Source organism: Taudactylus pleione, unplaced genomic scaffold (assembly GCF_031769625.1).
Source record: "Taudactylus pleione unplaced genomic scaffold, aTauple2 ptg000067l, whole genome shotgun sequence".
Lineage (NCBI taxonomy): Eukaryota > Metazoa > Chordata > Amphibia > Anura > Myobatrachidae > Taudactylus > Taudactylus pleione.
The window spans coordinates 73,746-100,441 of record NW_028284469.1 but is presented as its reverse complement, the minus strand read 5'-3'; the positions used below and the strand labels follow the sequence as shown (position 1 = coordinate 100,441).

The 26,696-nt window shown below is 46.2% G+C and overlaps 2 protein-coding genes across 4 annotated transcripts in view; one reads left to right on the top strand and one right to left on the bottom strand.

Annotated features, from left to right (window-relative positions):
- NEMP2 (nuclear envelope integral membrane protein 2) overlaps positions 1 to 11,485 on the top strand; it is a 29,371-nt gene extending 17,886 nt beyond the window's left edge. For both annotated transcript variants that reach the window (XM_088466943.1, XM_088466942.1), the window contains exon 9: positions 3,685 to 11,485. In XM_088466943.1, the coding sequence (XP_088323069.1) occupies positions 3,685 to 3,919 (235 nt within the window). In that variant the 3' untranslated portion in view covers positions 3,920 to 11,485. The remainder of the gene's footprint in view (positions 1 to 3,684) is intronic.
- An 8,599-nt stretch (positions 11,486 to 20,084) lies between these two features.
- MFSD6 (major facilitator superfamily domain containing 6) overlaps positions 20,085 to 26,696 on the bottom strand; it is a 73,249-nt gene continuing 66,637 nt past the window's right edge. For both annotated transcript variants that reach the window (XM_088466939.1, XM_088466940.1), the window contains exon 7: positions 20,085 to 22,987. In XM_088466939.1, the coding sequence (XP_088323065.1) occupies positions 22,793 to 22,987 (195 nt within the window). In that variant the 3' untranslated portion in view covers positions 20,085 to 22,792. The remainder of the gene's footprint in view (positions 22,988 to 26,696) is intronic.

Sequence of the window (26,696 nt, the reverse complement as noted above, 5' to 3'; positions counted from 1 at the left end):
GGAGATGTTGCCCATAGCAACCAATAAGATTCTAGCTATTATCTTCTAGAAGGTGAAGATAATAAGTAGAATGTGATTGGTTGCTATGGGCAACATCTCCGCTTCTAATAACCTGCACTTTAGTAAATATACCCCTAATGGTGCATACACACGGTCATATTTCCTGTCAGATCTGAACGATAACGAGTGAAAAATAGTTCATATCTGAAAGAAAATCTGACATGTGAGCCTGCAACGATGAACGATGCGCGAGGAGACTCCCATAAATCCCCGCAGAGGCTGAAGATCGCAAGCTACCGTATATACTCGAGTATAAGCCGAGTTTTTCAGCACACTCCCTCGGCTTATACTCGAGTCATGCCCGCATGGTACGCTGCTGAGTAGCGTACCATGCGGGCCGTGGTGCAGACTGTGTCACTGTGACACAGCCTGCACCGCGTGTGTAGCGCTGACCGGACGGAGTTCGGTCAGCGCTACACACAGCCGCCGGAGCCGGCAGCTATGTGTTTGGTGTAATCAGCAGCCGCTGAGAGTCTGTCAGACTCTCAGCGGCTACTGCTGCTCCCACTGCGGGAGCCATCTTCCGGCTCCCGCAGTGGGTAATGGGAGAGACGTCGTCATGACGACGTCTCTCCCATTATGCAAAGCGGCGGAGGAGCCTGTAGCAGCGTCGGGACCAGGAGCGGGGTTACAGGTAAGTGTTTTTTTTTTTTACATTTCTTTCTGCTGGGGAGGCTACTACCGGGGGGTACTACCAGGGGGGGATATCGCTACTGGGGGCACTACCAGAGGGGGGGGGGATTAATAATGGGGGAACTACCAGGGGGGGGGATGTTGCTACTGGGGGCACTACCAGGGAGGGGGGGGGAATACTGGGGGCACTACCAGGGGGGATGTTGCTACTGGGGGCACTACCAGGGGGGGTTAATACTGCTGCATTTCCCACCCTAGGCTTATACTCGAGTCAATAAGTTTTCCCAGTTTTTTGTGGTAAAATTAGGTACCTCGGCTTATATGCGGGTCGACTTATACTCGAGTATATACGGTATTTTGAATTGAAATAAACACGAAGGAGATTAAACCATGAGATGTTTCTCTGTGTGGGCCCGTATTCAATTAGAGGTGAAAAGCGTTCGCCGATGCAATGTTTTCACCACATTCACGCGTATCGCCCTATTCAATTCCAGGACGTCTTTGCATGTGCGAAAACTCCATTAGCAAAACCAGGCGTAAAAGTTTCTCCACCCAGAGGTAGGAGAAAAAGTTGTGCACAATCTCTATTTTGGGCTAAAAATGTGGGGACTGGGTTCAGAACCCTTTGGATATCCCCCTAATGACTAATTGAGGCAAAAAAAAAAAAAATCTTCATTCCCCCTAAAAAAAAGTCGTCATTTTTGGGGTAAAAAGTGTTTGCAATGGGTATAAAGTACTGGGGTAGGTATTTTGGGGTACTGTATGGATGGGACAGGTGTTTTTAGGATTGCAAGTAGTTTTTTTTTTTTTTTTTTTTTTTTTAAAGGCACTTTAGAGACCCAAAAATATAATAGTACCCATTTACATGTACCCCCCAATTTAACTACAGTAATTATTTTTCACAAAAGAAATTGCTTTAGATAATTTTTCCGCACTTATACAAGTATGCATATAATTATTATTATTATCCTTTATTTATATGGCGCCACAAGTGTTCCGCAGTGCCTTACATAGTACATAGAACTAATAAGTGAACAAGAAACAAGTAACTTACAGTACATTACAGTGCAGGACAGGGACACAACTTATATACATTGCTGAAATAGTGATTAAAGCACTCACAATAAGCTGCCGGGAGTTGGCGGTCCCGTGTTAGGTGCCCTAATGGGGAGTAGAGAGTAGAAGAAAATGTAAAGAGAAGCACATGAGGGAAAAGGGCCCTGCTCATGAGAGCTTACATTCTAAGGGGAGGGGCAGACAGACAGGCGTGACACAGAAGGGGAAGATAGGAAGGAAAGAGCATGAGGTGGGTTAGGAGGAGTGCTGGAAGGCCTTGATGAAGTAGTGGGTCTTGAGAGCCCGTTTGAAGATTTGTAGAGAGGTGGAGAGTCTGATAGGGAGAGGGAGAGCATTCCAAAGGTAGGGAGCAGCACGGGCAAAATCGCGGATGCGGGAGTGGGAGGAAGTAATCAGTTGGCAAGAGAGGCGGCATGCATTAGTTGAGCGAAGTGGGCGGGTGGGAGTGTGAAGGGAGAGAAGGTCAGAAATGTATGCGGGAGAGGATTTGGTGAGGGCTTTGTAGGTGAATATAACAGCCCTTTGACTCAATTTAAGCACCCTAAATACTTTTATTAGGTCTATTAATACACTTCTATATTTATTTCCTATGTCAGTTAGGCTTTTTGTGGGGTACAGACTGATTTCCCCAAAATAAGCTGCCCTTTTTGCTAGTTTCGCCATTCGCACCTTTGCGTTTTCGCCTGTTCTGGAATTGAATAGGGCGAAAAGCGGTAGTGCGCATTGCGAAAGTACACGAAAACTTTGCGTCCAAACAGGCGAATGAGGCAGAAAGATTGCAGCGGCGAATGCATTTTAGCGACCACGACTTTTCGCCTTTAATTGAATTTGGCCCTTTATTGCCTCTTTCATGTGTTTGAATCGTTTACCCTTTTTGATTGAGAATGTTAGCTGTGGTTTTCTCCTGTCCTATAGGATTGTTTGTGTAGTCTCAGCTGATGCTAGGCAGGTTTAATACCTCTGTTCTGGTTCACCCTCCCTATTTCTCTGTTGTGTGTGAATTTACTGTTTGGGTTCAGGTCACTCAAATGAAGTCCACAAGCAACAAGATTGTGGAATAATACCAGGGGATTTCCTTATAATAGGCGTTTTTTTAAGAAGTTACTGCACCGTGCCTGTAGTTACAGCATAATAAAAAAATCTGAGTGTTTTTTTAAACCAGCCAACCCTGCGCAAAAGCCCGGTTTCACTGAGACGCCCTGAGAGTTGTATCGTACAATACTTTTCTTTGCATTTTGCGTCTTATACGTATCGCAGATGCAGGGAAACAACACTCTGTGTACTAGAGCCTCTGGGCTGTGACTTTACCAGCACAGGAATTGGTTTTACACACGTATAAACTCGCAGAACTAGGTGTGAGAAAGTCACGGCCGTTGCACCAGAGCCCTTGTTACACAGATTCAGACGCAGTCGCACCCCAGATGTACAAATGTCGCCTATCACAGCGGTCAGTGTGCACTAGCAGAGTAGTTTTGTCGCTCCCAGTTTTATTTATGTGACGAAGACGCAAATTTTAAGCAAGAAAGACGCGCAATAAATTTTAAACAGGGCGGGCGGCTATGTCGCTCGGGGCCTGGCGCGCCGAGAGGGGCTCGTTTGTCATGACTTCAGCAGCAGTGTATGGAGGGCACATCTGTACCTGAGGATTTGGTGTTTTTGCTGAATGACCCCTTTCTGGTGTATTGGACCGTCCTGTGTCTCTGCGCTTCTGCATTTCAGTTAAATTGCTGGAAATAATAAGCTGTGAGCTTTATATCCTGAGAGAGGATCCTGGAGTATTTTACTTACAAAACTGGAATGACATGATTTAGAAATCGTAGTAAAATGAACCATGACTGTTATTCACAGCACAATTGTCACGTGTGTATTTTGGTATTGCATCTAAGTGTGCGCACGTGTTTGTGTGTTTGCTAGGTTTGCAGAATTTGCCCTGGGCTCCAGCCATGTAACCCCGGAAGAGGTCAGCGTACACGAGGGGCAGTTCGGACTAGGAAGCTTGTTTCTGGAGGAACAGCTCTTCGCCCTGGAGAGAGAAGCGGAGCAGAACCATCTGGGAGATGTAACACAGGAAGTGAACGAGTACAATGAGGATGATCATGTTCTTGATGGTTCTCAATCCGACAGTGAAAGAAATATTCAGCATCTTTAATGGTGACTCTCGGCAGCGTTTACAGAACTCTACTAAACTGGCGCGACCAAGGCTTACATGGTTCCTATGTACTCGCCCGTCCTTTAGTTGGTTATGCAATCTGTGATTTTATTTTTTGTGTTCCAAGTACGGGTTGTTTGTTTTTGTACAGATTTTATGCTCAATTTTAGCCGTGTAGAATTTAAAAATAGTTTAATAATAATGTTATTTTCTTCTTCAGGGTCCATAGGGATCCACAGGGATACCATGGGGGTTTAGGTGGAGGTTAGGACCAGACAGTTAAAGCTGTTGACTCCCAGGATGCACTGGTCCTTCCCCCCTATACCCCAACCCTGAGCCCCTTCAACTAGTTCTGGTGTCTGCAGAAGTCAGATCACCATGTAGACAGTGGGCTGCGTTAGGCAGCTCTTAAGCTTTTATTTGTTTGATGTATTAGTTTTTCTTTATTTCACCACTGAGTGTTCAGCACCAGACTGTCCATGACACGTCTGTGCTGACAATCCATCACCTTATCCGGGCGTCGCGACTCCCGTTCCGCCTGGTACTCTCGACGGGCTCCTTTGGACCTTGCTAGCTGGCCCTGCGGGATGACCATAAATTGCAACTTGCAAATCGGAACTAGGGGGCATGTAAGGCGGGTTTTCACCGGTCTCAGGGGACAGGACCGGAGGGCGCTGAGTGTGTACACCAGGGTAGTCCGCGTGCTCCACTAAGACCACCAGGGTACATATGGTTGCAGAAACCAGCGTCCCTGGGGGTCAATAATCAGCCAGGGGAGGCCAGCTTTCCCTGTTTAAGCGGCCCCCTGCCCCCAGCTCGGGCACCATTCTGCAGTGTCTAACCCGCTCTGAGCTGCATTTTCTCCATAGGCTCAGCCACAGTTCTCTGGGAACGCAGGGTCCGGGTCCCCCTACATACCTCTCCCTGGAGCCAGGTTATGTAGCGCTGTAGCCTACCAGACATTCGAGTCTGAGTAGTTGAATTTAGTGCCAATTGTGCAGTTACTTTTCTGCATTGTATGCGATCTGCTAGCGCTGTGTCTGTGTGACATTTTCTCATGCTGTCAAACTTTGCCTATCACTTTTTTCTCTCTGTGTCCCTAACAATACCGGTGTATTAAGGGTCCATATACACTTCATTTCTCACTGGAGTTGTGAAGTTATCGCATGTTGGAGCAGTTGCACTATACATAGTGCCATAAATGTGCTGAAGCTCTACAGCTTAATACAGACTTGAACAGGCTATTTATATTGCTTCCCCCCTTGAGTTTGGCTTTTGTCACATACTCAGTGGTTGTATACTGCCTCATACCATAGTACTATGCTACTCTACAATACGTCTAACACAGGCAAGAGTAACAATAGCTGCTGCACCCACACTGCCCTCATGTAAGTTATGTGCAGCAGGATTAAATGAGGAAGATTTAATCCAAGAGGGACTTTGTGCCATCTCTTATAATACACCTGGCCCATCAGTTCAGCCAGCCCCTGTCTAAGAGCCCCCCTGTGCTTCCGTTACTCAGGTGCTAAATACTCTTGTTGACCGTGTAACAGTCTCGGCAGTAGTTCCTCCGTTGGGGTTGCCACAGCAGGTACAGGCTATAATTCCCCCTATAGGGTTGGCACAACTATTCCAGTGCCTCCTCTGCCCGCTACCATAGAGATGATGGTATCCACGGCTGTTAAAATATATTACAGGGTGAGAAATCACTACCCAGTAAAAATAAGCGTCCTCTGGTTTCCTCTCAGTCCACGCTCCTCTCAGATCCTGAGGTATCCTCTGACGCGGCAGGAGAGGCTGATTTATCTACTACTGAGTCTCCCTCGGGGGAGGAGAAACTGCAGGCAAAGATTAATATCCCTGCCCTAGTACGAGCGGCTAGAGATATACTTCACATAGAAGATGATGAACCTGCTCCAAAGTCAAAGCACCAAGAGGTTAATTCTGTTTCCTATACCTGACCAGCTAGTTGACCATGTGATGGCTACCTGCCTAACACCCAGTAAAAGGTTTCAGCCACATAAGAGACTTGACCCATTGTTATCCTTTTCCTGCTGATCACTGTACGAAGTGGGAGACTCCCCCGGCAGTGGACTCTCCTATCACGCGGTTGATCATGAGTTCTGCTTTACCTATTCCGTCTGCTTCCTCGCTGAAGGATCCCATGGATAAAAAGGTAGATTCAGGTCTGAAATGTATGTATTCTCTTTCAGGAGCCTCTGCTCGCCCATCCATGGCTATTGCTTGGGTGGCTAAAGCAATTGAGGGCTGGACAGACGCCCTCGAGGAGCTCCTCCCGGAAGACGCCTCTCAGGACATGCTTTCCCTTGTTGCTCACGTTAGAGATGCAGCCTCATACTTAGGGGATGCTACGCTGGATGTGAGTCTTCTAACCTCCAGAATATCGTCCATGTCAGTGTCTGCCCGTCACTCTTTGTAACTGCGTTCCTGGAAGGCGGATGCAGATTTAGATTCGCTCCTTTACACGGGACATTCTTTTTGGCCCTGACTTGGACAAGATTGTCACCTCTTTGGCGGCCTCTAAGACTGCTTTTCTGCCAACTGCAATGGCTGTTAAACGGACAACGTCTTTTAGAGTTTTTCGTCCCCAAGGGAAACGTAGAGGTCAGTCCTTTCCTCGACAGCAGGCTTCCTCTAAGTCAGCCAAACCTCGGTCCAAGCAGGCCTGGGCCACCCGCTGCCCTGCTGCAAAATCAGGGGATAAACCGTCCGCCTGACGGGGCGGGGATCCCAGGGTAGGCTGGCGTCAAATCACCTCAGACGCTTGGGTACAGGAAGTGGTCTCTTACGGGTACGCCCTCTTTCCTAAGACAACCACCTCACCAGTTTTTCTGCATAGGTCCTTACTCGGACCCACCCAAGGCCCTGCTTATAGAAAAGGCTATAAAGTCAATTCTGCAAGCGGGGGTGATCGCAACGGTCCCTCTATGTCAGAGAGGGATAGGTTATTATTCCACCTTGTTTCTAGTTCAGAAACCAAATGTGTCTTACCGACCCATTCTCAACCTCAAATCCCTGAACAAATCATCAGGGTGCCCAGATTTCGGATGGAAACCCTGCGCTCTATAGTCCTAGCTATGGAGCCTGGGGACTTCATGGTGTCACTGGATATTCAGGACGCTTTCCTACATATACCTATAGTGCCTTCTCACCAGATATTTCTCCGGTTTGCTGTTCTACAGCAACATTTTCCGTTCCAAGCTCTGCCCTTTGGTCTTTATCAGCCCCACGGGTTTTTGCCAAAATTATGGCGTTTAAGGCAGCTCACCTCTGTTGTCAGGGAGTCAGACTGCTACCATACCTGGACAACCTCTTGCTATTAGCACGCTCCCCAGAGGCCCTTCAACAACACCTTCAGGTTACCATTGCCTTTCTGTAGAATCACGGTTGGTCAATCAATTGGAAGAAATCCTCCCTGGTTCCTTCACAAAGAATGGTCCATCGGCTCTCCTAGATTCTCATGCTCAAAGAATCTTCCTAACAGCAGACAAGATCTCCACACTGCAACAACGTGTGCGCAGACTACTCCACAGTCGCCAAGTGTCCATTCACTTAGCAATACAGGTCCTGGGATCCATGGTCTCCACCTTCGACATGGTGGAGTATGCCCAATTCCTTTCTCTAGACCTCTGCAACTCCTGATCCTCTCCAGGTGCAACTGATTGCCTCATCGATTAAAGTCCCAAACATTGGTTCTCTCTCCAAAGGTTCGTTTGTCCCTCTCATGGTGGTTACAGACGTCACACCTAACCAGAGGAAGCCCCTTATGGGTCCCAGAATGGGTGATCCTGACAACAGGTGCCAGTCTCTGGGATTGGGGCGCAGTGACTGGGCCGCACTCCTTCCAGGGCCGCTGGACACCGATCAAGTCCGCTCTACCAATCAACGTGTTGGAACTTCGAGCAGTATACAAAGCCCTCACTCTGGCGCAACATATTCTTCAGGGAAGACCTGTACAGGTACAGTTCGACAACGCCACGGCAGTAGCCTACCTCAATCACCAAGGAGGCACTCGAAGTCGGGCAACCATGTCAAAAGTGGCTCACATTCTCACATGGGCAGAAAAATACCTTTCGGCAATCTCAGCAGTGTTTATTCCCAAAGTTCTGAATTAGGAAGCGGACTTTCTCAGCCGTCACAATGTATAGGCCGGGGAATGGTCTCTCCACCCAGAAGTGTTTCAACTCCTTGTGGAGAAGGGGGGCCTACCAGAGGTTGACCTCATGGCCTCTTGTCACAAGCTAATGGTGTACGGATCAAGAACAAGGGATGCCGTGGCAGCCTTCGTAGACGCATTTTCCATAAAGTGGATCTTTCGGTTGGAGTACCTGTTTCCTCCTGTCTCCCTCCTTCCTCGAGTCCTTCGGAAGTTCAAACAAGACTGAGGCACTGTCCTTCTGGTGGCTCCAGCGTGGCCCAGACGACATTGGTACTCAGACCCTCAGAGCCTCTCCATCGATGCTCCTCTTCTGCTGCCTCAACGGCCGGATCTGTTCTCTCAGGGTCCTTGTCTACACCCAGACTTGGGTCGTCATTCTTTGACGGCATGGCTCTTGAGACATCCCTCTTAAGGTCTAAGGGATTTTCTCCAGCTGTAGTACAGACTATGCCCAGGGCATGTAAACTGGCTTCTGCCCAGATCTATCACAGAGTGTGGCATACATACTTCCAGTGGTATAATGCCAGAAGTTATGACCCGCATATTTTTAGGGTCTCTAGAATCCTTGCCTTCCATCAAGCTGGATTGGACCTTGGACTTCGCCAGACCTCACTTAAAGTTCATGTCTCTGCTTTGTCTATCTGGTTCCAACGCAAAATTTCTACGCTACCGGATGTTCACACCTTTTGTACAGGGTGTTCTCCATATTCAACCTCCCTTTGTCCCTCCTGTGGCTACTTTGGGATTTGTCTGTGGTTCTTCAGGCCCTGCAGGGCACTCTGTTTGAACCCCTGGAATCAGTGGATCTCAAAGGGTTAACATCAAAGACTATCTTCTGGCTATTGCCTCTGCCCGTAGAGTGTCAGACTTGGGGGCACTGTTGAGTCGCTCCCCATTTCTCTGATTTTTTCATTCAAATAGGGCGGTTCTTCGTACTCGCCCTGGTTTTCTTTCCAAGGTGGTCTCTCAATTCCATATCAATGAGGAAATTGTAGTCCCGGCCTTCTATTCACCCGGCCTTTCGGCTGGTGCAGCTTCCTTGGATGTGGTCCGTGCCCTCAGGATCTACGTGGACCGTACCTGTTCTTTTGGGAAAACAGATTCTCTATTTGTTCTCTCTGAATTCCACAAGAAGGGCTGGCCAGCTAACCAACAGACCCTGGCCAGATGGATTTGCATGGCTATCTCACAGGCTTACTTGCAGACAAGTCTCCCCGTGCCAGCTACCGTTACTGCTCATTCCACTCGCTCTGTGGGACCTTTGTGGACAGCTCGCCGTGGCGCCTCGGCTGACCAGCTTTGTAAGGTGGCCACGTGGTCCTCTGTCCACACCTTGCTGAGGTTCTATTCCTTTGATACATTCGCCTCTCAGGATGCTTAGTTTGGGCACAGGATACTCCAGTCGGCTCAGGAGCGTCTCCGCCCTTGAATACTGCTTTGGGACATCCCCATGGTATCCCTGTGGATCCCTATGGACCCTGAAGAAGAAAATGAGTTATGGTAAAACTTACCTTTGTTAACTCTTTCTTCGAAGTCCATAGGGTCCACAGGGCGCCCGCCCTGACGCCCCTGGCTTCTCTGAGTTGGTTTTCCTGGTCAAAGGTCTCCGTCTCCCTTGTGTGAGTGTGTTTCTTCTATGTACCAGTATCCTTCTCTCATGTCTATCTCCTGCCATTGGCTTGCTAACTAACTAAGGCCTCTGGCTTGTAGTATAGGGGAAAAAGACCAGTGCATCCTGGGAGTCAACAGCTTTAACTGGTCCTAACATCCACCTAAACCCAAAGGTCTCCCTGTGGACCCTATGGACTTTGAAGAAAGAGAGTTAACAAAGGTAAGTTTTACCATAACTCTCATTTATATAGCACTGTTCTCCCAATAGGAAAGTGCTTTACATTTAAAAAAACACAATTCAAAATAAATTTACATTTATTTATACATTTTCAAACATTTGTTGATTCAATACTCATGATTACAGGATGGAGGTGCTGGGGTTTCATTGTCATGCCTCACAACTACTGTGCTTGTCTGCGGGTATTCCGGTCACCCCACCCCCCTCACCCTGATAATTTGCACTATGTTGTAACAAGATAGTGAGTTTGGTTACATAAACCATAGCATAAAACCATATTATCTGTTGCTATATATTATACTGTATAGGTGATAAGGATAGTAGGGAGTTACTGAGGCCATGCATGATAATATGAGAGCACAAAGCTGCTGCTCAGGGATTTATTTTTGTATCTCTGCCTTCCTGAGTAGTATTTGTCCTGACTCATGCCGCGTATTACATCGTGCAATCACTCTATTACGACATTGCAATCATTCAGTAATCGGGGACACATCGGGGATGTAAATGTCAGAAACGACCAGCGATGCGCGCTCCAGCTTGTCGTTTCCGACATCAATCATCGCCTGAACATGCTGGTCAACCTGACAATAACGTCAGGTTGAGCATGTTGGAGGATGATTGATGTGCCTACACTGAACGACTGATCATAGGCACAGCACCAGACTGTGAAATGACAATGTTGTAATCGTGCAGTCGTTTCTATGGCTGCTAGTGGATGTGCCCCTTAAGTCATTGTAGCAAAGATTATATAATCCTATACAGTAGGGGTATTCAACAGGGTTAGAACTAAACATCCCAGCGGGCCTGCCACAGTATTGCTATTAGGGCATGCTAAAACTGTCAGGACATGCTGGTATGTGTAGTTCCACAGCGGCTGGAGGGAGGCATGTTGAATACCTCTGCTAGCACTGATGTGCTGCTCACTGTACAGAAGACCCCCCGTGGCTGTGACAGTTAAATAGCCAGAGACCCAGCGATTGATGAGTCTATAATACTAGTACTGTTGACAATTAAATCTATTAAAATGGATTAAAAGTTTACTAAACAGACTATACAACTATATAATGTACAGTGCTCTCCATTCAAACTGGAGGAGTATCAAAGATACTTGATAGAGATTACACAATAAATTTATTAAGATCATTTACAAAAAGGCATTTCCCTGCTGACCATATGTTTAATCTACTGACTGATGTTAAAAATAAATAAATCTGGTGCACCCGCTTATGAAGAGCTCTAGAGAACATTCCACTCTGATACAAAAATATAATACTGTCCCATGAGGATGGTCGTTACCGGGGAGCCAGTTTGACCTTGATGCGATCTGGGAGGCCCTGCAAGATGGTCACTACCAATACAATTCTGCTGTAAGCGTCCGGAAAAGGATATATTGCCCCACAGTATAGGACAGAGGTTCCCAAACTATTTTGATCGCTGCGCCCTAGAGTATCAGCATTTTTTTCACATATATTTTAACCTGTCATTCCACACTTAATGATTACTCGCACACATCTATACTTTACACTGCACTGTCACTCTTTTTCCATTTTCGTGTGATGTCCTGGGCTGGACATTTTTTGGGGTGCACTGCACCCCAGACGTGAACCCCTTAGTGTTAGGGACTCGTAGTAACAGAGAAGCCGTGACGTGGCCTAGCAGCCTCCCATGTATTTGCAAATGCATGCAACTAATATCTCTGAATTTCTGTGACCATATAGTCTTCATATATTGTTGCAGGTATTCAGTGTGCTGAGGTACAATAGGGGGTTAAATCCCCCTCCTTTTTCTACTTAGTATGACCCCTCCCTTTCATGCACCTGATTAGTACTGCTAGATTGATTGAGCAGCTGCCATTTTTGTTTGTTTGTTATGAGTTGCATGAAGGAGCCAGCATTAGTAGGGCATGCTGGTTCTAGTAGTGCTAGTTGGAGTTCCCAGGGGTGACTCCCAGGTATGCTGGCTCTCAATTTGGATGCATTTATGTATGTGCCTTTATCATGAGGCCTTACATTTGACAAAATTAAATATGTGCCTTTATCATGAGGCCTTATAATTGGTATATTTTACATTTGGGGTGAGCGTTTGGGCGTAGGGCCCCCCGGCACTGGTCTGGCTGGGCCTCCTCAGGGCATCACCACTTAATACACATAGTTGCTTTTCACATCACTTTTTATGTTTGTTTATTATTCATGGATTTTTTCACATATATTTTAACCTCTCATTCCACACTTAATGATTAATCGCACACATCTATACTTTACACTGCACTGTCACTCTTTTTCCATTTTCGTGTGATGCCCTGGGGGGGGTCCTGGGCTGGACATTTTTTGGGGTGCACTGCACCCCAGACGTGAACCCCTTAGTGTTAGGGACTGCTGGTAACAGAGAAGCCGTGACGTGGCCTAGCAGCCTCCCATGTATTTGCAAATGCATGCAACTAATATCTCTGAATTTCTGTGACCATATAGTCTTCATATATTGTTGCAGGTATTATTCAGTGTGCTGAGGTACAATAGGGGGTTAAATCCCCCTCCTTTTTCTACTTAGTATGACCCCTCCCTTTCATGCACCTGATTAGTACTGCTAGATTGATTGAGCAGCTGCCATTTTTGTATGTTTGTTTTCACGGGACCCCTAAGCCAATAGTTTGTTGTTGAGAAATTCAGAACAAAATGTAGTAAAGTGAATGAAATTGTGCTTCCCGGTGATCCTGTCCTTCTTAGGCTCAGTTATGTAGTGGGTAACCGGTTTGTGCTTCTGTATGTATACATATTTACATTACATTGACCATAAATAATTTGATTTGGTGCTGGATCACCAACCAGCACCCTTTCAAGTGTCCCAATGAACCCAGTTTGGGAACCACTGTTATAGTAGCCTTGACAAAGGCATAAAATACTTGAAGCCCATCCAGGTTTGTAAAAATATGTTTGGAAATCAAAAAGGGGTCGTTGCTTTCCAAGCATGGAGAGGCCCAGGAACGTGCTTGATATAATGTAAGCTGACACTTTTGGCCTTCGAGGGATTGGGAATCTGAAGTTGGGATCCTACCTGGGGAAGGATCTACAGTCGGAACAAAAGGTGGAACTAGATCAGCCAAAGTATTTATCCAACCACCTGTAGAGTTACCTGCAAGCACTTTACATGGATCCTGGGCAGCCTCCCAATTCTCCACTCTGCAAAATATTAAAGGATCTCCTGGGGAGACAGATTAGCAGATGTTTCCAGAAAACTTTGGCTAATCCAACTCTGCATGTGGTCCCCTTACACATCGCTGGCATGGTCTCAACCAGGCCCGGCCCTAGGCATTATAGGCAAATGCCTAGGGGTATCCAAGCCTAGGGCTAGCGGTGGTAGTTTTTTTTTTTTTCTTTGAGCTGGCTCGGGTGCTGATGGCTATTTTAGCAATCTGAGCCAGCCAGGAGGAGAGGTCTGGAGGCTGCAGCAGAAGCAGGACACAGAGCCGGTGCGCAGTCTCAGACAGGCAGGAAGTGTGTGTACTTTCACTCTCTGCCTGAGGCTGAGCAGCTGCAGAGGAAGCCAGGCAACACGCGCGGAGCTGCAGGACCCTGCCCCAGCCACACAGGATAAAGGTGAGAGCTGGATGAGGGGGAGGCAGATACATATGGGGAGTGGGGCTGATGACACTGCTATTGGGGGGAGGGCAGGAGGCAGAGACACATGGGGAGTGAAGGCTCGGTGCTAATGACACTGCTAGCTATGGATGGGAGCAGGAACATATTGGGAGTGGGGGCCAGGGGCGTATCTAGCCATTGGTCAGGATGGCACTTGTCAGGGGCGCCAGCCAAAGGGGGGCGCCATCCGGCAGTGCCACCAGCAGCCAAGGGGTAGAATCAGACCGGGACTAGCAGCGGTGCATCCGGTGCCTTGCACGCACCCACTGCTAGTGCCCAGGGCCCCACAAGTGTAGGGCAGACCGCAGTGAGAGTGGTCTGCCCTACACAATTACAAACACACAGCTGCCAGCGGGGGATATGACACTGCTATGGGCATGGGTGGACTAGTAATGATGGTCACCAGGATAGAAGGGGGTAGGGAGTAACCACAAGCTGCAACCATTGGCTACCATTCTACTGAGATGTGCTACAACAGCCTACATGGGCGCCCTGCAAACTTGTATGCCAAACAGGTGGGGTGTGGGGATCAGCCTCTACTGTGAATGATGGGTGCTGACTGTGCTTCTGAGGGGTGCTATACTGGGTGAGGCATGTTGTGAGGGGTGCTGGGTGAGAGGTCCTGTGCTTGGTAGGAGGTGATGTGATCTGGGCTTAGAGGGATACTGTGCTGGGAGAGGAGTGTTGAATGATGTGCTGTGCTGGGAGAGGGTGATGGGTGTTGTGTGAGGGGTGCTGGGAGAGGAGTGTTGAATGATGTGCTGTACTAGGAGAGGGTGATGGGTGTTGTGTGAGGGGTGCTGTGCTGTAATCTGTGCTGGGAGAGGGGTGCTGTGCTTTGAGAATGTGCCCTATAAAATGCCTTCTGAGGTGAGGGTATAAGAAACTTTCCCCTAAAACCTGTCCCTTTTTTCTTTAGTTACAGCAGTGTGCTGCGAGGGGAGAGCCTGGGCTTACCTGCTGGGGGCACCAGCCAAAATCTTGCCTAGGGCACCACATTGGTTAGGACCGGCTCTGGTCTCACCATTCAGGAATTACTGACCCAGCTGCATTTGGATATCACCCATTTCAGTTGCCATAGATAACGCTTCCTTCTAGTTGTACTGTAAGTGGATACTCGCAGCTGCTGAAGAAATGTGCAGGATACAGGCAGCTGCCAGCTTTGTGCAGGTACAGTGCCTTCCTATCACTTTCATGTACACGGGAGCTTCATTTGAGCCACAAACTGTGAACTTTACAACTAAGTTCTGGTGTTTCAAAAAACAACACAGTGTCTGACGAATGCGAGCCTTGGATTAAGCAGCTGCGGAACCAGCTTCCTATGTCCAATCATGGGACCCGAGACAATGCTTTGTACCTCTATAAGGGACTTCATCTTCCCGATTACATATCACCAGGAGGAATTTAGTCCGCATTTTATATGTACAAGGCATCCTAAATGGGACTTTTCTACAGACATTTTTTTGTTTATCAATGTACAATATGAAATCTGAGCTGGGATGTAATAATAAATGTGTGTTATATAATAACCTGACCTGATATTTTGGACTTTTTTTCTTTTGCACTCTCCTTTGTTGTTAATTCTATATTAATATCCCATACTATGGTTAAGGAAAGCTGTGTGACACTACATTACTGGAACTTGGGATGCGGAAGCTGTGGGTGATTCTAGAAAATGTCACAGACTTTTGAGACCTTTGTCACCAGATTGGACATTTCCTAGAACGTGGGCAGTTGAGACAAAACCCTCAGTAACGTTCTGTATACAGGGGACAGAGTGACTAGGACTGACCCATCCACACTGGAGCAGACTTCTAGTCTTGCACCTCTCACACTGTAGTATTATTATCCTTTATTATATGGCGCCACAAGTGTTCCGCAGCACCGTACACAGTACATAAACTAATAAGTGAACAAGAAACAAGTGACTTACAGTACATTACAGTGCAGGACAAGGACACGGTTTATATACATTGCTGCAATAGCGATTAAAACACTCAAAATAAGCAGCAGGGAGTCAGCAGGGTATACAATCGGGAAGCCGGCTGCCGGAATCCCGACAGCCGGCTTCCCGACTGCTTTAGCCCGGCGTGGGATAAATGACCGGCGTTTATATCTAGACGCCTGTCATTTCCCCGACGCCGGGCACCGCGTGCGAACAGCCGTGGGGGGGGAGGGTTAGGGCACCCCTCGGGGGACTTAGGTTTAGGCACTCAGAGGGGGGATTAGAGTTAGGCACCCCTAAGGAGGGTTAGGTTAGATTAGTTGATACCTTACCACGATCGGGATTTCCAGCGCTGTCGGGCTTCCGCTGCCGGGCTCTGCTGTTTTGTCATGCTGCCGGGATTCGAACTCCCGGCCATGCTGCAGCCGGGACATCGTACCGATTCCGTCAGCAGTCACGTGTTAGGTGCCCTTGTGGTGAGAAAGCAGTAGAAGAAGTATAAGGAGAAGCACATGATGGAAGAGGGCCCTGCTCGTGAGAGCTTACATTCTAAAGGGGAGGGGCAGACAGACAACAAATGGTACAACTGCAAAGAACATACTAGAACAGTGGCTCCCAGGACCCCACACAGGTCACCTTTTCCAGGTCACCCAGCAGGTGCACAGGTGTATTCATTACTCAATGACACATTTTAAAAGATCCACAGGTGGAGATAATTCACTTGTGATTCTGTGAGGAGACCTGGAAAACATACACTGTTTGAGCTCCGGGGACCGAGTTTGAGAACCTATGTCCTAGAGGCAGTGGACCAAGATAAGGCCAACAGTACAAGGAATCTTTAATGCAATTTTGGTGCGACTTGTAACAATAGAGACAGATTTGGATAGGCTACATAGGGCCCTCAACCCTAAAAGCACAGAGAGGTCCGATTGCACCCACCATCGTGACAGAAAGGTCATTGGCCAAGTTGACATCTACAATTGAATAAATATTTATTTGATAAGCAGAAACTTTGTTGATCAAATGTAAATCCACTATTTTACGATCATAAAAATGCAACTATCTGCCCTCCAAGACTTTGATTATAGATTGCTGTAATAATACATTATTTCAGAATGTTTTTCAAGAACCATACATTATCCACTAATCTATGCCGTTCCTGTTTGTTGGCCTTGAACAATTACATCAGAGAAATAATCCCTCTTATTCAATCACAGGATTAATACATTAATCCATAGGTTCCCAAGTGTCCTCAAGGCTCCCCAACAGGTCAGGTTTAAGAGATATCCATGGTTGAGCATAGGTGGCTTAATTAGTACCTCAGTCAATTTGATTTAACCACCATTACTCAACCATGGATATCTCTAAAACCTGGACTGTTGGGGAGCTTTGCGGACCACGTTTGGGAACCTCTGCATTAATCAGCATCCGGGCAGAGCTCAGTGGATACAGGCACCGTCTAACATTATCCGCAGCTATTCCAGTAAGGATGGACCCACAATTGAGAAAGTGACCAGGACATACTTCATTCAAAACAGCATTACAATGAACTGAAGGGGCTTGAAGTTGCGTGATGAAGGCTGACCACTCATGCCTCTTTGGTCTAAGCTATCTGCTACTACCCCTTGCTTAAATCCAAGGTGGACACAAGGCATCCACTTGGGTCATAGGTTGGGTGTCGTAGTCACAGAGTCTGTAATGAACATCAAAAGGATTGGTCTTCTCCTTTTTGGGCACCAACAAATGAACCTGCTGCCCATGGGGTGGGGCCATTATCCCTAGTTCATTCTTCACTGCCTCTATGCCTATACCCTAATGTTTCCGTTATCTCCTTGTAGAATTGGTGATGGATTGAAAGGGTTACCTATGAATCCACATGATACACCACCAGATGTGGAGTTTGTTTTACTGGTGAACAACTTTTGCTTGCCTTCCGGGCTATCACTCCTGGGCCATGTCTTCTCCTCGGCCCCTCAATGTCGGACACTTCATCTGAATCTTCATGTGGGTCTTTGATTTCCTCTTCAAAGATTTTCTCAACTGATATAGGACCTTTAGTTTGGCTTTCTTCATATAGGTAAATAAGGAAGCCACTAGCATCCAGGTAGGTATACATGAACTGGTTTACTTATTACTAGATGTCCTGTTCCAATCATGGTAGGGTAACAGCTTTTTGATGACATCTCTCCTAGTCTAGACGTCCTGAGCTGCAGGATGAGCTGGACCCACCATTTGCCTACGAATGAAGATACCCAGCAGTAAGGACTTCCCAAGGCTCAACCAGATCCTATATTAGGCACAAGAAGCCAGCACAGTGGTAGTATTCAACTACCACTCACCTATAAACTAGCTATACCACTTTCACTTCCCTGTTTTAATGAATGAAATGGGTTGGGTATTTTCTTTAGATCTCTAAGTCTTGCCTCAACAATCCCCTTCTGACTGCTTGGCAGGAACGTCAACATGGCGGAGCACTGTACTTGGCCTCCTATGTGTAACATGTTGATAGCAAAGAGACAACCAGCAGACACAGCTATAGACAACGTATTTTATTCTCTCGAAAAAGCCACTTTAGATATTTTCTTTTTTTTGCAAATAGTGCAGAACATATAGTATGTACATTTAATAAATACATTCCAGATCACAAAAGGACACTTCTTTACTAAAGCAGCTTACAGCTTTCTTGCATAAGAAATAAATCAAGTGAGCCAAAGAAAGCGATCAGATGAGGTAATGTAACAAATTCATAACCTGATCATTCAATAACCTCTAATAAAACAAGACGAGAATGGTCATTAACGCGCTCACTTCGGTTTAAGGCTTTCGTTAGCAGAATGACAAATATTTGACATATAAACAAACCCTTTCAAGTTTATTTCACAAAGCTTTCCGACAGTCTCATTGACATGACATTACATGGGAATCTGTGGAGAGGGCTTAGGAATGGGCACAGAAAGTGGTAAGGCAGTGGGGGCATCACAAAACTAAATAGAGTTCATTTTACATCACCAACAATGCGATGTGTATCGCGCCTTCACATACAAAATGGCAGTGTCGCGACCGTTATCCAGCTTCTTCTTATGTGCATGTAACAATTCTGCTGCTTGGTAAGAATCCATACCCAGCCTCATACAAGTGAGAAGAGGGGTGAAACTGGGCATGGGTTCTCGCCAGGCAGGAGAATAGCTACATGCAGCTAAATCCAGGGAAGGGGCCAGAATTCTCATTAGTGCAAGACGCGCACTGAAAATAAACTGCAAAGGGTCCATGCTGATATAAAAGCCAGACGGTACCCAGGGTGGGATTAGTATTTAGTCTTTAGATATAAATGGCACACAGGAGTTACCCGGCAGGCACACATTGCTCAGTACAATCTCCACTCCTAGATCCCACCTGTCTGTCATGCTTCAGTGATGGAGATTTTGTGCTCAGAGACAGAATCCAATGTTGCATGAATTACGGTAAAAGGCAGGAACAGACGACAACTCCTGTTCGTCCTAAGGCGCGAGCAGCATAGGGCCATATTCGGAATCGGTAAGATTTACCGCTGGACCCATGCCCAGCGGTTCAAATCCCGACAGCGGCAGCCCGACAAGGATGAAAATCACGATCGTCCCCCAGGCAAGTATTCACTAGCCTATTCTACCCCCTAACCCTCTCTTAGGGGTGCCTAACCCTAAGTCCCCCCCCCCCCCCCCCCCGGGAACCCTAAACCTAACCCTCCCCCCCTGCGGCTATCCGCGCCCCTTCGATCGGGATGCCGGGCGCCGGTCTCCTGGCTTCGGTAAAATAACAGGCGTCTAGATTTAGACGCCTGTCATTTAACCCTCGCCGGGATTAAGCAGTCGGGATTACTTCCACCGGCTTCCCGACTGCATACCCCATATTCAATTAGCGATGAAAATGGACGTTTTTCATCCAAAAAACTGCAATATTTTCACCAAAAAACAGGCGAAAACGCAATTGGCGAAAGAAAACTGGAGATTAAGTTTTCTCCATCCCAGACGAGGCGAAAAAAAAAATGCAAAATCCCTATTTTTGGCTAAAAATGTGGGGATTTTTTTCAGAACCCTTTGGACACCCCCCCCCCCACAACAATAAATTACCCCCAAATAATTTCGTAAGTTGCGCACTTTGGCAAAAAATGAAACGAACGAAAATAAAAAAAAGTTCCAAAATTATACAAAGCAATTTTATTTCCCCAGGAAATGACTGTTCCACGTAAATTGGGGGTACATTTAAATGGGTTCAAGTATATTTTCGTGTCGTAAAAAAGCATCCATACCACCCCCTGAAAAATCAGACTATATATTAAAACCATTTTCAACGTTTTTTTACCCAAAATTGTGCGGTTGTTTTCGCCAAAGTGCACAACTTACAAAAAAATTTTTTGGGTAATTTATCATTAGGGGGGGTGTCAACAAGGTTCTGAAAGAAACCCCCACATTTTTAGCCAAAAATAGGGATTTTGCTTTTTTTTTTCGCCTGGTCTGGAATGGAGAAAACTTATATCCAGTTTTTTTTCGCCAATTGCGTTTACGCTTGTTTTTTGGCGAAAATATTGGCGATTTTTGTTGAAAAACGTCCGTTTTCACCGCTAATTGAATACGGCCCATAGTCTGATCTGAAAACTGTAAAATAAAACATATTCACAGCAAAGGTCTCGGTGACATGGAGGAAAGGAACAGCCAGCTATACAGGGTGGGAAAGAACTTATTAGGTATGAATCAGGCGATTTCTTTGTAGTGGCAGAAAATGGAATCTGACAACAAACATGGGCAGATAGCGTCTGCATTCATCGGGGTCACATGTCCAAAAACATATCTGTATACTGTAATAAAATCAGGGGCTGATAAAAGGTTTGCAGGGCTCAAAGGTCACAAGTGCGAGGGGGAACTGGGGCCGTAAAGATGACCCTTCTGGAGAGAAACAACGCGTTTCTCCAGACTGAGAGAATAAAGCTAATATATAAGGATTTAGGAGCTCACGTCTGTGTATTTTGTGGTCCGAACGTTTGTGGTACCTGTCAGTGGATGCTGCTTTTTGTGGTATTGCAAGATTATTGGAAAATAGTGTAACACTAATAGTAATAATGACAGAACATTCTTCGTGGGCAGTGATAAGCCTGTCATTGTGCTACACTTCACTCACAGCGGGAGATGTAATGAGGGTCGTCATACTGGAACGGGAGGCGTATTCCCACAGATGTTGCGCAGAATGTACACAGGCCTATTACAGGTTTGTGGTCCAACAGCTATTTAGTTAAAAAATGAGGGATTTTTCATGAAATATTCTGATGTAGGGATTAATGATCCATTGATCCCTATTACTTCCTCTGTCGGCAACAGAATAACACTCGGTATAAAACAACATGCAGTGGTAATGGAGGCCTAAATCTATACTGAACAGTAACCAACACTCCGTACAATCCTTATTAGTAAGTAATTGGTATTAAGGGCCTGATTCAGCAAGGATCGCAAGATTGCACATGCCCGGCCGCTGCAAAATTATGCAAATGAAAGCGATCGCAATGCCACCGCAGCACAAGACGCAGACGCCCAGCGCCGCATAAAGCCGCGCTCTTCCCTTACTCACATCTGTAATAGCTAGCAAGACTGCGAAAACATCGGTAACATCAAGAACCATCGGACACATACGCACAGCTGTGGATGACCTGACCCTCGCTCACAAACAGCTAAACTTCCTGCACACAGTCAGCGCACACGCTGCGCATGCCGTCACAGGTGCTAATTTATGCACTCCCCTGTAACGGCGATCAAACGCACTGACACGCCAGCGTTTCACTGCCCACCCCCCTCGTCACACCCCCAAACTGTCACTTCCTGTCAATCACTTAACAATGAGACTGCGTGCTCACTGCGATCGCTTCCTGTTCGAAGTGAAGGGTTCGCGAACGTGCACTGCCACGCGGACGCATGCCCAGTGCCAAACTATCGTCCATCTGTGTGCGATCCAAGCTGAATCAGGCCCAAAATACGATGCAATAATTACCCCCATTCCCAATGTATAACATTGCCTGAAATCAGCTGCTAAAAACAATTAAAAACCTAAGAAAACGGTGTAAACTGTTGAACGCAATAAACGATTTTCTCAAACGCTGAAGGATGTTAAGGTGATGTACAGAAATAATATGCAAATGTATTAGAACTTCAAGTTGCGGATATTTTCCAACATATTCTTTACAAAAATAAACCGTTCAGACTTCAGTTACATTTAAATGATGACAGAGTTGGTGACTTCCAGAGCTAAGAATGGTGCAGGGTTCCCGCATGTGTGTAACCAGGGCAGCCGGTGGTATCTAGGATGAAGTACAGCTTACCATACACCCCTAAGTATATTATAAGTCTCTGAGGAGCCCTGGGAAGCAAGGACGTAGGCCAAGTACGTTATACAGGTTACATAAATACAAGGGGACTCCTAATATACGTAATAATCTAGAGCAGGGAGTGCATTATACCATATACTAGACACGTTATCCAAATGACTACTGGAGTGATGACATTACAACTCATATCTTATAATCAATGACCCGAGAGATCATTGTTTACACAGATATACTGTGTATTATTATAAGAGTATCCGAAATAGTATATGCAGAGTTTTAAAGCACATTTCCTCAATCCTTTAAGTACAGAACACAAATAAAAATAATTTATAGTGATATTGGACCAATGTGTATTTCTGCCTGAACCTCTGTATACTGTGGGGTTGTACACTACATAGATTACAACAAGTACTCACAATAAAATTAACCTCGGCTTCAAGTTAAGAGCTTTGGTACCAAAACCAAAGAGGCTCCAATCTAAACCTCTCTCTCATTACAAATGACATTGCTGAAGTGTGAAGACACATATACGTAGTGTTTATATATTGTATGATCAAAGCTGTCTAGATCACTGAATTGTAACCGCACGGCATCTGACAAAGCATCTATAATATTGGTGGCTCTTTGGGACTATACAGGTCCTTGTAGGACATCAGACCAGTGTACAAGGCGACAGGTGCCACTGGCGGTGTAATGTTAGTTCCCGGGTTCAGCTTCATCTTCTTTCAGCTTGAAACCATTCTGTTTGGAAATGTATCTTCATATCAACAGATGATAAAAGCAAAAAAAAATCTTTCTGATTCTACCTGCCCCTCTAATACAACTGTATATAAAACAAGACGTGTGATTAAAAAAATAAAATTCCCTCTGTTAGGCATTTTCCAGTGTACGATCAGCGGAGATTCCCCCGGGACTGCGCTAATGCCGCGTGTCTTCTGGTGGAGAGGGCGTCCGCAGTGCGTTGTCCTCTGAGAGGGCAGAATTCGCTTGCTGGGTCGGGTCGCTGGGTCTGAGATCCGCAGGGCCGCTGTGCTCCTGAATATCAGGGGTTACAGATGCTGTCTCCGCGGTCTCGCCTTCCTTCTTTAATGCATTACTACTTTCATCATTTTCCTGGAAGAAACACAAAATGGAACGTAAAATTATGTCACTGTTGAGCGTTACTCCATAACAATAAACGTGAACACAAGATATTAAAAACATACCCACAAAACTGACCCATGCAAGAAAGAAGAAGACGTTACACAGAGCCCGTCTATATACCGGAAGTGTGACTAGTAGTCTTCAGATGCATTTAGATTGTGTTACATGTCATGGTGGCGCAGCTGCACAGTGGTTAGCACTGCTGCCTCAGAGCACTGGGTTTTGATTCCGATCAGCCTGAAGTGTGTGGAGTTTTTATGTTCCCCCTGGTTTGTGTGGGTTTCCTCCATTTGGCCAGGTTTTCCCCAAACATATACTGGTGGGTCAATGGGCTTCTGACACATTGAAACCTGGATTGGGTCTTGTAGGGAAGATAGAGCATAAGCTCCAATGGGGCAGCGGTGGATGTGAATGGCCAATGCTCTATGTAAAGTGCTCTGACATTATGTAGGCGGTGCTGCATAAATAAAGGTGAATAATAATACGTAACATACGGTGTCATGTAATGAAAGCTGTGCCTGGCGTGACATAGGTAGTGGCGCTCTGATGTACGCTGCTTGGTAACAACACTGACAGATACATCAGGAGGAAGCTACAAAAACTGGAAGTGTCCGAGGGTGCAAAATATCTTTACAGCTTACGTGGCATACAGAACTGTAGAGATAATATAGGGACACTGGCATACAGAACTGTAGAGAAAATAGAAGGACTCCGGGCATACAGAACTGTAGAGATAATGGAGGGACACTGGGCATACAGAACTGTAGAGATAATGGAGGGACACCGGGCATACAGAACTGTAGGAGATAATGGAGAGACACTGGGCATACAGAACTGTAGAGATAATGGAGGGACACCGGGCATACAGAACTTTAGAGATAATGGAGAGACACTGGGCATACAGAACTGTAGGAGATAATGGAAAGACACTGGGCATACAGAACTGTAGAGCTAATGGAGGGACACTGGGCATACAGAACTGTAGAGATAATGGAGAGACACAGGGCATACAGAACTGTAGAGATAATGGAGAGACACAGGGCATACAGAACTGTACAGATAATAGAGGGACACTGGGCATACAGAACTGTAGAGATAATGGAGGGACACTGGGCATACAGAACTGTAGAGATAATGGAGGGACACTGGGCATACAGAACTGTAGAGATAATGGAGGGACACTGGGCATACAGAACTGTAGAGATAATGGAGGGACACTGGGCATACAGAACTGTAGAGATAATGGAGGGACACCGGGCATACAGAACTGTAGAGATACATAGGGAGAGGGGCCCTAGATTGCACACCCTAAGCACAATGTGAGGTGCTACCTGCTGAGACTTGTAGTGCTGCAAGCATAAAGAGACAAATGCAAGTGCACACTCTAACCATGCTGAACCTAATAATATAACTGCTAAATAGCATCAAAGAGGTTCTTTGCATAATAATGGCCATAATTATGGGCCTGCCCACCGCGTCCAGGTGACCTCTATCAGGCAGGTCCCTAACACTCCCATGGAACAAATATAGGGCACGGGACCCCCCAGGCCAACCCAGCAGAGCCGCCCCATGGCATCACACTAATGTGAGATTTAAAGTGAGGGTTAAAGAATAATAAAGGAAGCCTATGTGTTAAGTCCTACCTAAGTAGGAGGTTATAATAAAAAGTGTATGAAGTGCTACATATATAAAAAACAAACTAAAGATGTGAAAAAGTGTACATTATGATGCCATGAAGCAGTCCAGCCACACCCGCCCAGAGAGCCCCGCACCCCAATGGGCAGGCCCATAATTATGGCCATTATTATGCAAAGAACCTCTTTGATGCTATTTAGCAGTTATATTATTAGGTTCAGCATGGTTAGAGTGTGCACTTGCATTTGTCTCTTTATGCTTGCAGCACTACAAGTCTCAGCAGGTAGCACCTCACATTGTGCTTAGGGTGTGCAATCTAGGGCCCCTCTCCCTATGTATTTGTACTGTGTGTATGTATGTACACTTGAAGGACGAGACTCCTCCCACCTTGATTAGCACCCCTCCCACCTGTCCCAGGGTGTTTTTAATTAGCAAGGAGTCCTTGCACTTCAAGACTGCACATATAATGAGGCACACTGTGGGTAAGACCTATTATATATATATGTATATGCTGTGTCAGTTTTGGGACTGGTATTGGGGTGCGGGGCTCTCTGGGCTGGTGTGGCTGGACTGCTTCATGGCATCATAATGTACACTTTTTCACATCTTTAGTTTGTTTTTTATATATGTAGCACTTCATACACTTTTTATTATAACCTCCTACTTAGGTAGGACTTAACACATAGGCTTCCTTTATTATTCTTTAACCCTCACTTTAAATCTCACATTAGTGTGATGCCATGGGGCGGCTCTGCTGGGTTGGCCTGGGGGGTCCCGTGCCCTATATTTGTTCCATGGGAGTGTTAGGGACCTGCCTGATAGAGGTCACCTGGACGCGGTGGGCAGGCCCATAATTATGGCCATTATTATGCAAAGAACCTCTTTGATGCTATTTAGCAGTTATATTATTAGGTTCAGCATGGTTAGAGTGTGCACTTGCATTTGTCTCTTTATGCTTGCAGAACTGTAGAGATAATGGAGAGACACTGGGCATACAGAACTGTAGACATGACTGTGAGGGGCATTGGGCATACAGAAGTGTAGACATGACTGAGGGGCATTAGGTATACAGAAGTGTAGACATGACAGAGGGGCATTAGGTATACAGAAGGGTATATATGACTGTGAGAGGCATTAGGTATACAGAAGGGTAGATATGACTGTGAGGGGCATTAGGTATACAGAAGTGTATACATGACTGTGAGGGGCATTAGGTATACAGAAGTGTAGACATGACTGTGAGGGGCATTAGGTATACAGAAGTGTATACATGACTGTGAGGGGCATTAGGTATACAGAAGGGTAGATATGACTGTGAGGGGCATTAGGTATACAGAAGTGTAGACATGACTGTGAGGGGCACTGGGCATACAGAAGTGTAGACATGACTGAGGGGCATTGGGTATACGTAGACATGACTGAGGGGCATTGGGCATACAGAAGTGTAGACATGACTGAGGGGCATTGGGTATACAGAAGTGAAGACATGACTGTGAGGGGCATTGGGCATACAGAAGTGTAGACATGACTGAGGGGCATTGGGTATACGTAGACATGACTGAGGGGCATTGGGTATACAGAAGTGTATACATGACTGTGAGGGGCATTGGGTATACAGAAGTGTAGACATGACTGAGGGGCATTGGGCACTGGGCATACAGAACTGTAGAGATAATGGAGGGACACTGGGCATACAGAACTGTAGAGATAATGGAGGGACACTGGGCATACAGAACTGTAGAGATAATGGAGGGACACTGGGCATACAGAACTGTAGAGATAATGGAGGGACACTGGGCATACAGAACTGTAGAGATAATGGAGGGACACCGGGCATACAGAACTGTAGAGATAATGGAGAGACACTGGGCATACAGAACTGTAGACATGACTGTGAGGGGCATTGGGCATACAGAAGTGTAGACATGACTGAGGGGCATTAGGTATACAGAAGTGTATACATGACTGTGAGGGGCATTAGGTATACAGAAGTGTATATATGACTGTGAGGGGCATTAGGTATACAGAACTGTAGACATGACTG